The sequence below is a fragment of the Corticium candelabrum genome, chromosome 2, assembly GCF_963422355.1.
Source record: "Corticium candelabrum chromosome 2, ooCorCand1.1, whole genome shotgun sequence".
NCBI classification, from domain to species: Eukaryota; Metazoa; Porifera; class Homoscleromorpha; order Homosclerophorida; family Plakinidae; genus Corticium; species Corticium candelabrum.
This window is the reverse complement of record NC_085086.1, coordinates 1098906-1114426: the sequence shown is the minus strand read 5'-3', so window position 1 is coordinate 1114426 and position 15521 is coordinate 1098906. Positions and strand designations below refer to the sequence as shown.

Here is a 15521-nt window from a genome sequence, read left to right as displayed (position 1 = left end):
CTCGTGCTAGCGTCGCACTGTGAACCGGGCTTAATTAACTGTTACAACTTACATGCCGTTCCTTCTAGATACCATAAACCTCCTACACCTGCTGTAGCTACGACTTACTCGATGGTTGCCGTGGAGCAGCCATGACAGAATCGTTCGCCGCAAAGAGACAGTACCGGTTCGTACAAGAGGTTGTCACAAACGCTACAAAGAAGGCCGCTAGCAATACGTTCAGCTGCCATCAGCTTTGGTCTAGAGGAGTTCATGGTGAAACTGCAGGTTGGAAGAAAACGAACACTGGTACGGCCAGCGCGCGCTAAGGGGCGTGGCTGCTCATGTAACTCGCTAGACTCGTAGGTTTGAATTGTCGTGACATCTGTCATGACTGGTCAACACAGTCAAGACGTGACAAGACAAGACCTTTCAAGCATTAACTAGAGCATCAAGAATCACATGAACAATCAAGCATGAACCGGGCTGCTGATAAGAAAAATATGTTAGTTATCTAGTTAATTAGCTATATCATTAGACCGGAAGTTTGCGGCAAACAGAAGCAGGCATTTTGAAAACTGGTCAGACGCCCCTAAACTGCTGTTGGCAAAGCATCCGGGGCCTACAACGTCATGACGTCTCTTTAGTGATACCCCTTTAGGCTAGCAATCAGGAAGTAGATTCACACCTTTGTATTTTAGATGTTCTACGCAGTCGGCTTTTACTAGAGAGTTGCGCCATCGTAAGGATCATTGTGCTCTGCAGAGGTTGTTACCTAGACTCGTGACAGTCTCCCCCACCTTCGTCATTCCCCGGATTGGGAGGATTGAACATCCGGGAATAACGAAGGCGCGGCGAGACTGGTCACGAGTCTAGTTGTTACCTGTACGTGCGCGCATTTTGCATGTGGAATCTCCGTCTCCGTACATTCTTACGAGGAGATGGCATGCCTAGTTACGTACGCAACCCACGGGTTTAGTAGAATGTCTGAAAATGTTTGTACAAGCTTTGTATGTACACTGGGAGACGTCATTCTGTTGCTATTCAGTACTCTGATACTGTTACGCGTCTTTCAATGCATACAATAGTCCAATCTTTGCCATGTAGATAACACTCATGTCTGCCCACAAGCAAGTGAAATACCGGTAAAGAAAAGTTCTATTAAAATAGATACAACTAGAACCTTAGAGAAAAATGCTTAAAACAGTTACAAAACTGCACGAACCCATCTGATAAGTCACTACGCCCAGTATGTACTAAAGCAATATGTTTATGTACAAATCACTAAGAAAAAGATTACATAATCAAATGCAGCTGTCAGTATAAGTGATGTGGCCAACACTGTAACTCACAAGTTGAATATTCAAAAGTCTAAAGCAACAACAAACACTTACGAGAAGAAACAAAGTGGTATCAAATTTGTAAAATATTGAAATGAAACGGCATAAAATAGCACACTATAACAAAATACCAGCAATACAATACTATGTGTCTATTATGATACTAACTATACAAATTATATGCCAAATTGAAGTACCTGGCACAGATGACAATTGGTCAGATTCAGGAATAGAGTGTACTTTTGTGTCTACAAGCAATCAAGACATTTTAACAATTACCCTCAACCAGTTGAGACTAAAGCAAAAAATTGACAAATGTTGACACAAAGCAGACAGGCAGGCAGGCAGGCAGGCAGGCAGGCAGGCAGGCAGGCAGGCAGGCAGGCAGGCAGGCAGGCAGGCAGGCAGGCAGGCAGGCAGGCAGGCGGGTTATTTGATTAGAATATAGCATCTCTACCCACTAGAATACATGATTTTTCAATAATTAAAAGGAAGTGCTTCATAAACAAGTTCAACTATTTCAATATGTGAAGCACTGAATGTATCTATCTCTGATAACTACACTATGCTCCATTAGTCTGTTTGTTGACAACTTAGACACTTTTCTCAAGACAAATTTACTATTGCATTTTTGGAGAGTCACAGAAAAACGTCATCGCCAATATGACATAAAATCATGCATCTACTCGTCTTCCTTCAATGAGCCCTGTCTTTCTTCCCAGTTTATGCAGTATGTTCTCCGCTTGTGATACCCATGTGCCGAAATGCTAAAAAACTAGCGAACAATTTCAAAGCTGGATCCATCTGGCAAGATCTCCTTTGAATATTTGTAAGCAGGCAGGCAGGCAGGCAGGCAGGCAGGCAGCCAGGGAAGAGATGAAGCATGTGGGTGTGTATGCGTACACACACACACACACACACACACACACACACACACACACACACACACACACACACACACACACACACACACACAACTTTCAACTCAAGTGGTCAACACAGAAATGTCAAGAAATTCAAGACTAATAATTGATGACACTGTTTTCTGTAGCTCTGCAGAGATGTAATGCAACTGCGACAAGGAGACCACAATCTAGCCTGACTCAATTTACAAACAGCATATGCATATACAGACAGTTAGATGGCACCTAAAGCTACAAGACATATGGCTTTGAAAATCATCACAGATTCATGAATGTATAATCTGTTTCAAACAATTCATTTCACAAACAGACAAAACAGACATGCAGCACTCGAACCAACAGAAACATATACAAACAGATACAAATAGGGTTACTAACAACCACGTGTAGAAAACAAACTAAGAGCAAGCAAAACAGGCAATAAAGTAAAAAACTTATCATAACCTCCATATCTTGCACTCCATTCTCTGCCACTTGAAAGATTGTAAGCCTGACTACCCAGATCATAGTACTCGTTTCTTTCTGCTTCGACCCACTCATCCACATTCACATCAATATTCAAGTCTGGCATATCAACCACAAAAATATTAATGAGAGAACTACACGGCACACAAACAAGCAAGGCAACACTGCCTGCAACCTCATACAAGCAGAGCATGACCAACAGTTACTCACATATTCACACAGCCTCGATTCCATGCTTTCAGTCATCACGTGATCATGTTCTTGCACACGTTGGTTGTGTCTTCTCTCCTGCTAAGTGAGGAAAAGCAGCAGGAGAAAAGACATGTTGTGCAACATGAGCAAGAACATAATCATGTGATGACTGCAAGCTTGGAAATTGCCTAAATATGAGAACAATTCAAGTGCAACTCACCATTGGTACGAGAGCTTTCATGAGTAATGGGATGAGCCCCATCACATTCAACAACAGTAGGCAGACCAACCCCTGAAAACATGATTCAGTTGATTGCATGCAGTGTAAATGATAAATACGTAATGTAGTTCATCAACGATACTTTCTGTTTGTTGATAAAGTGATGGTGAAGGTATTTGTGGAAAGTGCGAATCAAGTTGTCCAGTTGATGTTGTACTCTGGTGCTGAGGTGATAATGAAGAAGCACCCTGTCTACCATTGAGACCTAGTGGAGACAAACCACACATAATCACTCAGTTCTACCATCAACAACTTTGCATACAAACAATGGCAGATGTTTATGGCTATTACAGAAGCACCATGCCACACAATAATTAGTTCTAAAGTGTGTCATGTTGCACTGCATGGTCAGTGCCCCTTACTAAGCAGTTGCTCATCAGTGGCGTACGCAGGGTTACTCACAAGGTGTTGCTGAAGCAAGCTTGTGCATCAAATTTTGATAACACCATCAATTGTTTAATGACTAGATATCATACAATGACGTTCAGTGCTTTCCTGGTGGTCAGTGCACGATATCCAATAGCCATGCTGTACGAAGTACACGGTCACCATAATGCCTGCAATCTATATCGAATTGGCTAGTCATTGATAGCCATGTGGACTACACAGAAACATGTACCCTGCTGGGCTCACCTGGTGGGTTAGTGGGCGCCCAGATGGGGTAAGGACCTTACTTGCATCATGGAGGGGCATAACGACACATATAAACATACTAATAACATGTAATGATTTTAAAACAGTGCCACAATGCAGATTAAAACCTCAACACTTAAACATATTTGATGGGCTATATGAAATATTTAATTAGCCATTAGCTGTGAAAACTTCAATGTCATACGACAAGCTTTCCTTTTGACTAACAAGTCAACCACACCAGCCACGATTTTTGTTGAAGAGAGGGTCTGCCAATCACAGTGACATCGCGTGCAAGGCATGCACGTTAGTAGTAGCTGTACTAGCAGTGTACACATGCATGTAATAAAAATCAGACAAGAGACTTAAAATAGTGAGAATATGGGACGCAGTGTGCTCGCAAAGAACAACCAAAACGCAGGTTACTTACAATGGGAAAACACCTAAAGAGAAACTCAAGAAGCATAGACTGCGCCAGATGTCAAGTAGAAATTGATCAATTTTTTCATCTTTACAAGCTTATTGTACCAAATCAAAAATTTCCTGGAGGCATTATATACGACTCGAAACAAAGGGCCCTAGACTGTGGGTATTGATAGCAATAGAGGACTCTCTGCATATGCCACAGCAGTCAGGGTTTAGACAGTCAGAGACCATTGCAGATGTACTGTTACAGTGTACATGTTTTGTGTGCAGCATTGAAGTAAAGAAAATGAGAGATGCATCTTTCCAAAAAAAGTGTAAGTATTGGTAGATGCATCTCGTCAATACAATAGTCTATTTTATTGAGAGACGCATCCCTGCAATACAATAATCTAGTGTATTGTGAGATGCATCCCTACAATACAATAGTCTATTTTATGCAGCAGTAGAAAAAGAAGAAAACAATAAAGTACACAGAAACTGCCAAATCCCTACGACACATCTTTCGCCCAATTGCAATTGAGGTATTCGGACGCTGGGGTCCCAAGACTGAAGAGCTACTGACAGAGACGATCAAGATGGCGCCCAAGCAATTAGACATGCCAGCAAGCCAATTCAAAGCACAATGGTCATGTCGTTTGTCTGTGACACTTCAACGACTAAATTCGGACATGATCAATAATCGGGCATTGACAATTGTTGGTAAGAGCAAGCCTGGTACCAGTGTGCCAGCTAACCTTGCCAAACGTCACTTAGGTTTTGACTTTCCTAAATTTATGTTCTTGTGTGTGTGTGTGTGTGTGTGTGTGTGTGTGTGTGTGTGTGTGTGTGTGTGTGTGTGTGTGTGTGTGTGTGTGTGTGCTTGGTTGCATTTTAGTTTGCATTGTAGTTTGCATTATAGTTTGTGTCGTTTGCTTGTAATTTGCCTTGTGCTTTTCATGAGAGTTCTGATATATATATTGAGAGATGCATCCCTCCAATACAGTAGTCAGACTGTCTAATGTATTGTGAGATGCATCCCTCCATACAAAACTGTATTCTGCCAGAATAATGCCCTGGACGTATAGACAAGAACAACTTTTCCTGGCGTAGACTAAGGCATGGGTGTACTTAGGTCCTAGGCGTGTATACATGGTCGCAAAATGCTGTCATTAGGCCAGTCATCATTTAGACAATTGAAGACAGAATTACCACAAATGTCTGCAATTATCTGCTTGTAAGATCAAAGGTACTGGTATCCGTACACCATCACCATAAACGCAGAAACTAACCACACAGGCAAACCACCAAAGTCGTTGCCCTGAAGCCTAGCCTCTTCCCCAAACTCACGTCAGCCTGGCAGTGTCCGGTTCCTGTATAACACTTTTAGCCTCCCATGAGTCTGGACTCACCACGCCTACTTTCACATGCTTACTTTACTAAGAGTCACCTCAAGTCATAGCCTTGGCAACCCATGTGACTAAATACTACCTATGTCACTAACTCAATTAGCTTTTATCTATCTCAATTATGTGTGACCCAGCAGATTGTGTATCATGCCCAAGCCTCCTAACAGCATATGGCGACTCTCTACAATGAGTGATTCACCAAGTTCAAGCTCTCCAAATCTCAAGATGACTTCAGCATGTGGAAAGGTGAGGGTCTTCCTACTGTATTGTCCCACTCGTGTAGACTGGTGAGCTAGCCAAGTCTAGTTACAACGATCCGGACTTCACGTGTAGTTCACTCGTTGTTTGTGCGGACAAAGATGTCTTTTCCCCCTAGGATGGTCCTGGAGACTTCAAGTTTACTCTCATGAAAGTCATCATAATTGAAAACATGAAGAGAGGACCGCAATTCCACGTCAGTGAATCTCTGTTTGCCATTGCGCACCCTACTGACCTATATAATAGAGTCTGCGCACTAGCAAGAGCTGTGCAGATAGCAGTTGTGGAATGAAACAACTAGTGAAGTACACGCGAAGTCCAGATCGCTGTACCTCAACTTGGCAAACTCGCCAGTCTACACGAGTAGAACCATAACGTAAGAATACATTCACCTTTCCACATACTGAAGACGCCTGGAGATTCGGAGAGCGTGAACTTGATGAATCACTCACCGTGGAGAGTCACCATGCGCTGTTTGGAGGCTTGAGTGTGATACACAATCTGCTGGGTCACACATTAGATAGACATAAGCTAATTGAGTTTGTGATGTAGGTAGTATTTAGTCACGTGGGGTGCCAAGGCTATGACATAGGGTGACACTTAGTGAAGTAAGTGTGCGAAAGTAGGCGCAGTGAGTCCAGACTCACAGGAGGCTGAAAGAGCCATACGGGAACCGAATACTGCCAGGCTCATGTGAGTCTGGGGATAAGGCTACTGAAGCCTATCAAAAAGCATCAGTATCAGTAATTGCACCAAAGAAATGAGTTTAGCGGTAAGAACTTTCACGCAACACTGAAACCATGCTGATGCAGCTCATCAAACGCACACTGATGGAGACGGATGTTTGCCGGACACCATGTCGTTTACTCTGCACATGCTTATGTGGGCATATACTTGGGCGTGGGCACTTTTCTGGCTGAAAGTTCTGACCAGCTGCAAAAGGGCCTATATACGGGCATGGGTGTTATTTCAGTATGGGCATTATTAAGAGCGAATAAAGTAGTCTAGTGTATTATGAGATGCATCCCTCCAATACAATAGTCTAGTGCATTGTAAGATGCATCTAGTCTAGTGTATTGTGAGATGCATCCCTCCAATACAATCGTCTAGTGTATTGAGAGATGCATCCCTCCAATACAAAATATCACAAATCTACAGTACAAAATAAAACCCTACCAAACACTGGAATCTCTCCTTGTTCCTGATGCTCAGTGTTCACAACATTAGATGCCACCTCATGATGAGTCGAAGATAGAGCCTCATGTCTTGAACTTGATAGCATTATTGATCCCTGAGCTTGTATGGTTCTTTCCTGATCTTGAACTTTCCTTTCCAGCTCTGCCAATCGTGCATGAAGCTGCTCATCGTACTGTGAAGCTGGATTTCTAGATGGGCTACGACCTAAAAAGTAAGTAACAGATGTGAGACTGAAATACTTCATTGCAGAGCCATTAGCCAAATGAGCATCTACTGTGCATTGTAATATCTCATAACAAGCAGGGTTCCTCAGACCTCCTGGCATAGGGCGGGCCACTTGGTTTAGAAAATGGGTGTAGCCGCTTTATAAGTCATGATCGCTGCTTGCTAATCCTTGTGAGCAACTACTCTTGTACATACTACTCCTAGGGTTAGTATTTTGTAGTAACGTTACTGTTTTAATGAATTACCTGATATCATTACTTCATTGTACAAGAATAACTGTCGTATTCCAGTCATGTGACTAGTTGATATTAGTGACCACCTGGTTTAAATAAATATGAGGATGAAACAACAAAAGTAAGTCAATATTTCATAGACAGAGAGGTGGCAACACTAACCAAAACTAAGTTCCAAAACAAATTATAAAAATCCGTTTTCCAGCACAGACCACATGCAGGCAATCAGATTTGTCAACATTTTGACATCATGACTACCTCAATGACAATGAATAAAGATATTTACATCTACGTCTCCACCAGGACATCTGGGTTAGTCCATAAACTTTTAGTTACTAGGTAGACGCAGGTTGCAAAGCCAGATATATCGCTATCTATTGTAATTCATCATATCAAAATGTTGACAATCTGATTGTCTGTGCTCTGTACCAGATGTAGTTTGATAGTAGGGTAGCTTGACTAAACTTAGACATCACTGATATTTGTATGAATTAATAGATCACGTGTTTATCTGCGTCCTCAACAGGCCAAACAGACAACTCTATTAGTAAACAAATTTTAGTGGTAAAGGAGGAAATCATAAGTGATAAATGAGAGTCAAGTGGTCGTCATGACACGACGAGTCATCATTGATGACCACCATTTACCGAACTAACACTTACAGTGACGTACGTCATACTAGCTACATTGCTCACCTTCTAGTTTGTTCGCTAAGTCAGTGAGTCCCACACGCCGAAGTATTTCAACGAATTCTGGAAACTTGTCAGCTGGTCGCGTTGGTAGAATGTCTAGCAACAGACGGTCTTTACGTTTGGAAGAGAGAATGGTCGGCATCAGCAATTCTTCGTAATCTCCTTTGCATATAAACCCGTGCTGAAGCAGAAGACGCAGCAGATCGTGATTAAGGACGAGCTTTTCGCTGCAATACGTGAAGTTGAGTCTTATTGTTGTCCACGGGTCGATCTCTGGGTCGTAAGTAGCGGCCATTTATTAATTGATATCAAATATGAATTGAATGCCGTAATATTGTAATGGTACAGTCTACATGTACAGACTTGGCATGTTCTAGCAAGCAACGTGCAGCGACGGCGTTTACAATAATTTGCTGATTACATCGCCTCGTAAGAACAATTCGTCACTGAGTTTTAAGTGCATTAATCAACATATTAATTAATTAATTATTAAGAAAAGTAATACTTTTAATTAGTACAGTACAGTGCGAAAGAAAGTAACAATGTGTGTGTGTGTGTGTGTGTGTGTGTGTGTGTGTGTGTGTGTGTGTGTGCGTGTGTGTGTGTGTGCGCGCGCTCGCGCGCGTGTGCGTGTGCGTGTGCGTGCGTGCGTGCGTGCGTGCGTGCGTGTTTGTTTGTGTGTGTGTGTGTGTGTGTGTGTGTGTGTGTGTGTGTGTGTGTGTGTGTGTGTGTGCCAGTGTGTGTTACTGCTAGTAACACTCAGTGGCGACTGAGCTGGGAAGGAGGGGCATGGCTGCCAAACTTGGCGATCGCAGCAGAGAAATCTGAAAAATATTTGAATTTAGTACTCCAGTATGACTCTGTTCACAAGAACTATAGATGTGTTTAGGCACTTTCGGTTGCCATGCAAACAGGAGTGTTTTGTTTGAGTTCAACATCAGAAAGCAATTCCCGACTGAAAATGCCTTCTGAAAGGCCACTCTAGTTCATGTGTACTCCGATTTCTTTTTGTAACCCGCCGTCGCTCCGCCGTCCCTTACAGTAATTGCGTAACGAGGTTTGTCATAATAGATAAATAAAGACTTGCATTTAGAGTCTGTCCTGGTCCTATGTATATCACATACACGTGATAGCTTACAACACACGATTCAGGCTCGTACGTATGGGGGCTACAGGATTCACCTGAGGTCCGCTCTTACGGTATACGACCAATCTGCCTGCAATATTTGCACCAGCTCTCAATGTTGCCGGCCCTGCATGGTGCCGAAATTGTGGCCTCAAAGAGCTTTCTGGTACCATTTGATTAATATTAATAGTGATATCTGCAAATTGACCAAGTCCAAAACTCGACAAATCGGCTAATTCGAGCAAACCAAACTGCTCTAGCTAGACGATGCTCCTAGATCATCTAGTTACAAAATGCTCTATGCAATGCTCTGTTTATTCCCGACCCCTAGAGTCTAAGTTAGCCATGAATGCCAAGTGTATACGACTCCTACGCCAGCCTAGTGCAACACCTTTAGATCCTTCATAGTGCCACAATTGGTACCTTTAGCATGGGAACAACATCCTTAGATGTAGAAGCTGTATAAACTGCCAAAGTTCTGGTCTGGGTACCACGTCCCAGATGTTTTAGCAAAAGTAGGGAACGACTGGTATTCGAAAAGGGCGATTTGTCAAGCACGAAAGCACTGGAAATTGCCTGTCAATTGGAATCCGCGAAGCATAAAGCCTTGCATTGGGCGGGACCTCATCCGCATCTGCACAACCCACAACAAGCGACATTGAGAGAATAGCGCAAAACAAATGCAGCCCAAACAGACGCCTCGATTGCCGTGATATTGTCGATCTGCATCACAATCTTCCACAAAACCGGCCTAATCGTTTCCGTATTGTGGAAATTACGGTACGTCAGGCCACGAATCTGGGAGTTTATCTTGTCCAGCCAAAGGAAAGTAATGTTTTCGATGCCAGAAGTTGAACCATTTCGGCCGATGCTGTCGATCTTCCAAGAATTAATTCGGATCATCTAAAGTGCACTCCATTATAAATATAATATCTACTTGTCAACAAACAAGTTTCAAACTGTGCTCTCTTGTTGTGGCTGGTCATATAGCCTCAAATTTCTTGTTGAACTTGGAGCCAAAGTGTCATCAGTAATCAAGAAACATGGCGTCAATTGTTTTGCAACTATAAGTTGCAAACCACCTCAAATCAGCTTACCAGATACGATGGAAAACCAATCAAGGCATAGGGTACCGTTTCATTGCCTCTACAGCATGAAGATCAGCCAGCCAATCATTTTCAGTTCTCTGTGAACACGAAGAAATCCAATTTGTTGGTCGTCGATCTTTTTGATCACTTGGGACTCTCGAGTGCTACACAACACCAAGCTCTACTATTTACCTTGAGTGTAGCTGAAATAAGCAGGTGTTGGCCGTCTCTTTTTCTTGACCGTGAACTTCGAGAGCTCGATGGATATGCTCACGAGCCTAGGATGGATTCGATGATTCCTCCAGTTATTCAATGTTGTCGTCGTTTGCCACTGGCACTACGAGATGAAGTGTCAGCTGAGATGAAGTGTCAGTTGAGCCGAACCGCCTTCAAGCACAAGGAATCATTGAAGCTCTTGACTCATCTCCGTGGATCTCTAATCTGGTTGTTGTCAGGAAGAAGACTGGAAGTAACCGAACTTGTGTGGATCCCAGGGAGGTCAATAAGGCAGTCATTCCTGACAATTGCAGGTATCCATTGCCTACCGCTGATGAACTAGCCAGTCTCAAGCAGCAAGATTTTCAGCACATTGGATCGACTTATGTCAAGGTTATCTGCAAATACCACTGACAGAGAAAGGAAGAAATATTACTGCGTTCGTCAGTCATGATGGCATTTTAGGTTCAAACTAAGTCCCTTTGGACTGTCTTCTGCTCCTAGGCTATTTCAGAAAATAATGGTGTCAACTCTTTCTGACTTCAATAGCGTCTCTATCTACATTGTTGTTCATGGAGCAACCCAAGAACATGATAGACGATGTCTGCTTGCTTGGATCTCTAACGGCACCATTGAGACACCTGTTAAAGAAAGGTACTACTTTGAACTGGACAGAACAATGCCAGATATCATTTGAACAAGTGAATTAAGGCATCACTCACTACTCCTGTGTTGGCTCATTCTTTGACTTCAACATCGACATTTCTGATTTGTGATACATCAGCAACCGCTCTTGGTGCAGGCTTATCACAGGAACTTGATGGTCAGGAGAAGCCAAGCGCTTATTATGCCTCACCAGCACTGACTGATGTCGAAAAGTACTCGATGGGCGAACGTGAAGCACTAGCTTGCATTTGGGCATGTGAACATTGGCATGTTTACTTGTATGACCGTCAGTTGACAGTCAGAATTGACCTTCAGGCTCTCACTGCTCTTCTATCCTCATTAGGAACTGGACGACGTCCACTTCGCTTGCACAGATGGTCCGATCGTCTTCATCAGTACACCTTCATTACCTCGTATAGGCCTGAAAGTCAGAACTAGGTAGCTGATTGTTTGTCCAGCACACCCAGAATATCGTCTGTTACTGCCTCCACAACACAGGAGCCACTGCAGCTGCTGACAGCATGATAGCATCATCACATTGGACGAAATTTGTCGCGCATCAGGCAGTGATGATCTCCTACGTCAAGTTTGCAATTTGACTGGCACAACGGCTGGCGAAGTATGACAGAGGATAGTCTACTAGGCCATTCTATCAGGTACGAGACGAGTTCTCAGTTTGGAATGACAGCTGCTTAGCCAGAGGAGAACGTGCGGTCATACCTGCATCTCTGCAGCAGAAGCTAGGTCTTATCTATGGCTCACGAAGGCCATTCAGGCAGGTCAAAACCAAGGAAAAGTGTCGTACGTCAGTGTGGTGGCCATGCATTAATAGGCAGACAGAAGACCATGTTGTGAAGCTTGCATTCAGAGTGGGAAGTCTATCAAATCAACTAAATTACCGCTCAACCTAGTGAAGTGGGCAAAACAACAATGGCAAAAGCTACAGATTGATATAGTTGGTGAGAGTCATGGTGCTCCCTCCCCTCACAAGTACATCATTGTTGTTCATGATCTGCATTCTAAGTGGCCTGAAATATGCAGTCATGACAGGTCTCAGAGGTCATCTCCTTCCTATATGATCTTTTCACAAGGTGGGGTCCACTGAAGGTTATAATTTCAGACAATGGTTCTCAATTTCCATCTCACGAATTTTTGGTTTTCTGGCCAACAAAGAAATCAAGCATTACACAACAGCATTCTATCACACGCAATCTAATGAAGGAGTTGAACCATTTAACCAAACACTGATGCAGTGTCTACGTACACACAGAGCACAAGGTCTAGCCTTTCGTCAGGCTCTACAAGAAACCCTTTTGAAATATCGTACATCAGTGACGTCATTGCACGTACAACGAACGGGTTATGCTCCTTTTCATCTTATGATTCGAGAGCAGTTTCGACTCCCTCTTAGCATCTTACAACACCCATTCCAAGTCGTAACCTCACTTGTACCCAGCACTGATCAGTTATAACAGGACATCAAAGCCAACAAGCGAAGATGAAGTCATATAATTCGATCACAACCAACCAGTGCAGATTCCAAGGTTTAAACCGGGTCAGCTGGTGAGGATAAAAAATTCAGTCAGACGACATAAGATGGTACCAGCATACTCTAAACCAGTGGTTCTTAACCTTGTTGAAGGTACTGACCCCCACCAGTTTCATATGCGCGTTCACCGAACCCTTCTTAATTGGAAAAATAAAATTCAAAACATAGTCATAGATATATATTTTACTGGTGCACAAAATGAACCGTGCATCAACATCAGTGTTTAAAGAACAAAACCATTAAAACATGATTTTCACACAAAAAAACAAAAACATAATAATGAATATTTACTGCAAAGCGGGGCGTGTCATCACGAATCATATGAGTCGGGTGTGTGTCTTGACCTCCGCCGAACCCTTGAGACTGACTCACCGAACCCAGGTTAAGAACCACTGCTCTAAACCAATCGCCATCAAGAACCACGACTCGCCAACCTCATTCCGGTTATCAGATAGTTCTCTTCGGAACGTCAACCTCGTACTAATTGAAGCTCCGGTGATTACTTGTACTCATCAGTTTGAACCACCTGATCGTTCGAATCACGTTCCTCTTCAATCTAGAGCTGAAGCATAACATCAATTTGGATCGACGAAACAAGCGGACTACCTCCAGGCCCGCTGGTCACTCTAAGATTTACGTGGACTCTACGAGATGACTTTCCGTGTTGTTTTACAGTCCTGGTTAGGTTGCTTTGTGTTAGAACTTACAAAAGGAAAGAGAAAATGTCGTGTACGCATGCGTGTATTGGTATATACGGGCAAATAGTATGCTATTCAGTCTTCGTGTACGTACTGTAATTGGCGTGGATTTCCAGGTACTCCCCAACATAAAAGGGGCAAAGACCGGCTGTATACCGCGGCTATACGGACCCGAAGCCAACATTTGCTAGGTAGCTAGCACTAATGCCTGCCCGCAAGCAACTGGACCAAGTGAAATACCGGTAAACAATATTTCGTCTAAATACATTAGTTGCAAACATACTAAGTAACACGCTTATGTTCATATCACTACCAAAAAGGAGTGCCTACAGAATGCAGCTGCCACTGCAACTGATAGATGGCGCATATATATATATATATATCTATATATATAAAGGAGAGGTGTCTGTGTGTCTGTCTGTCTGTCTGTCTGTCTGTGTGTCCGTACGTACGAGCGTCTCTCGAAGACGGCGAGTCCGATCTCGGCCGAATTTTGCTCGCGCACGCCGAATTCATTCAGGTCGAAAGTCAGACTGCGGTCGTCTTCCTGACTTCTCCCACGACGACGCCGTTTCCCGCCGATCGCGCTCGCTTCCGCTCGCGCGCGAATATCTCCGGAACGGCGCATCGTGTCTCCACCGAATTTAGACTGCCCGTTCCCGACGTCGGACGGTACGCGCCGAGCGTGTCGTCTATGGCCGGCGATGTCGGGAAAGGGAAGATATTTTTGCTGATATCCGGGTCTTGAAAAAATACGCCCACAGTCGTTTGCCAGTCTGCGACCGTCGAAGAGCTGCCGTGTTCGATGCACCTGTTGCCCGAAACGCCAGCAACGTCTTCGAAGAGACGACGTTGAGCGGGACTGTCGAAATGACGAGAGTCGGTACGCGTCGTGACTTCGTTGGATACGACCGTCGAAGAGCTGCCATGTTTGACGCACCTGTTCTCCGAAACGCCAGCAACGTCTTCGACGAGACGACGTTCAACGGGACTGTCGAAATGACGCGAGTCGGCATTCGTTGTATACGGGGAACGTATTATCCGGGTAAGTATTGCACGTGACTTGCACGTTACGGGATTCGCGTCGAAATTATAGATGCCAGGTTCGATACACCTGTTCTCCGCAACGGGACTGTCGAAATGGCTTCAACGGGATCAATAATCCAATCAACGGGAATTTTTTGAAACCGGACACGTGTCGAATAGATGCCAAGGGTCGAAAGTGACACTGTGGTCGTCTTCCTGACTTCTCCCACGACGACGCGATAAGGCGCCGATCGTGTCGTTTCTTGCCGAAACAAGCGCGAAGAGCAAGATTCGAATTTATTCAGCACATCCGGGACCTCGCAACTAAGATTGCACGTGACGTGTCCACAGACCTATCTTTACATTACAGTATCTTGCCCGTACGAAGGACGGGCCACGTGAGCTCGATACACCTCTTCTCCGCAACAGGACTGTCGAAATGGCTTCAACGGGATCAATAATCCAATCAACGGGATTAATAATCCAATCAATGGGATTTTTTGGAACTGAACACGTGTCGAATAGATGCCAAGTTCGATACACCTGGCAGCAACGTCCAAGTCGAAATAGTTTCAACCAATTGCTAATCCAATCAACGGGATTTTGGAAACGGCAATTGAACGAGATATAACTATGAATGAGAATTCTGTCTGGCTGCTACTAAACGGTAAAAACACTTACACCACGGCTAATTAGTGACAGTAAACGGTTCTCTAAACAAACTGTACGTGACCTGGCTACACCCCCTCTGCCTCTCCAACCATCAAACGCATTTTTAGATACTTTCTGCTATAATCTCTACCTATAAAAAGGCGACCTGTCTCTCCTCCACTTCCAACTGCGGCGCTATGAAGTGGAAAGGAGAAGCACCTGGCATGGGTTGTCCCCCGGGCGAAGCCGGGCGTTGGAGCTTGTACTATATAA

The 15521-nt window shown here is 43.8% G+C and overlaps 1 protein-coding gene across 2 annotated transcripts; it reads right to left on the bottom strand.

Moving 5' to 3' along the window:
* Positions 1–1035: 1035 nt before the first annotated feature.
* LOC134198416 (uncharacterized) lies at positions 1036–8725 on the bottom strand. 2 transcript variants are annotated; one of them, XM_062667808.1, is made up of 7 exons: positions 8232–8725; positions 7058–7282; positions 3262–3384; positions 3120–3191; positions 2687–2806; positions 1517–1567; positions 1036–1436 (listed from the first exon to the last, which is right to left on the bottom strand). In XM_062667808.1, exons 1-7 carry the CDS (start codon positions 8521–8523, stop codon positions 1393–1395), a joined length of 927 nt encoding a protein of 308 aa, XP_062523792.1. In that variant the 5' UTR covers positions 8524–8725; the 3' UTR covers positions 1036–1392. The 2 variants fall into 2 exon arrangements, with proteins under 2 accessions (XP_062523792.1, XP_062523793.1); XM_062667809.1 differs by having other exon boundaries at positions 1036–1350; positions 8232–8715.
* Between the last annotated feature and the right edge of the window lie 6796 nt (positions 8726–15521).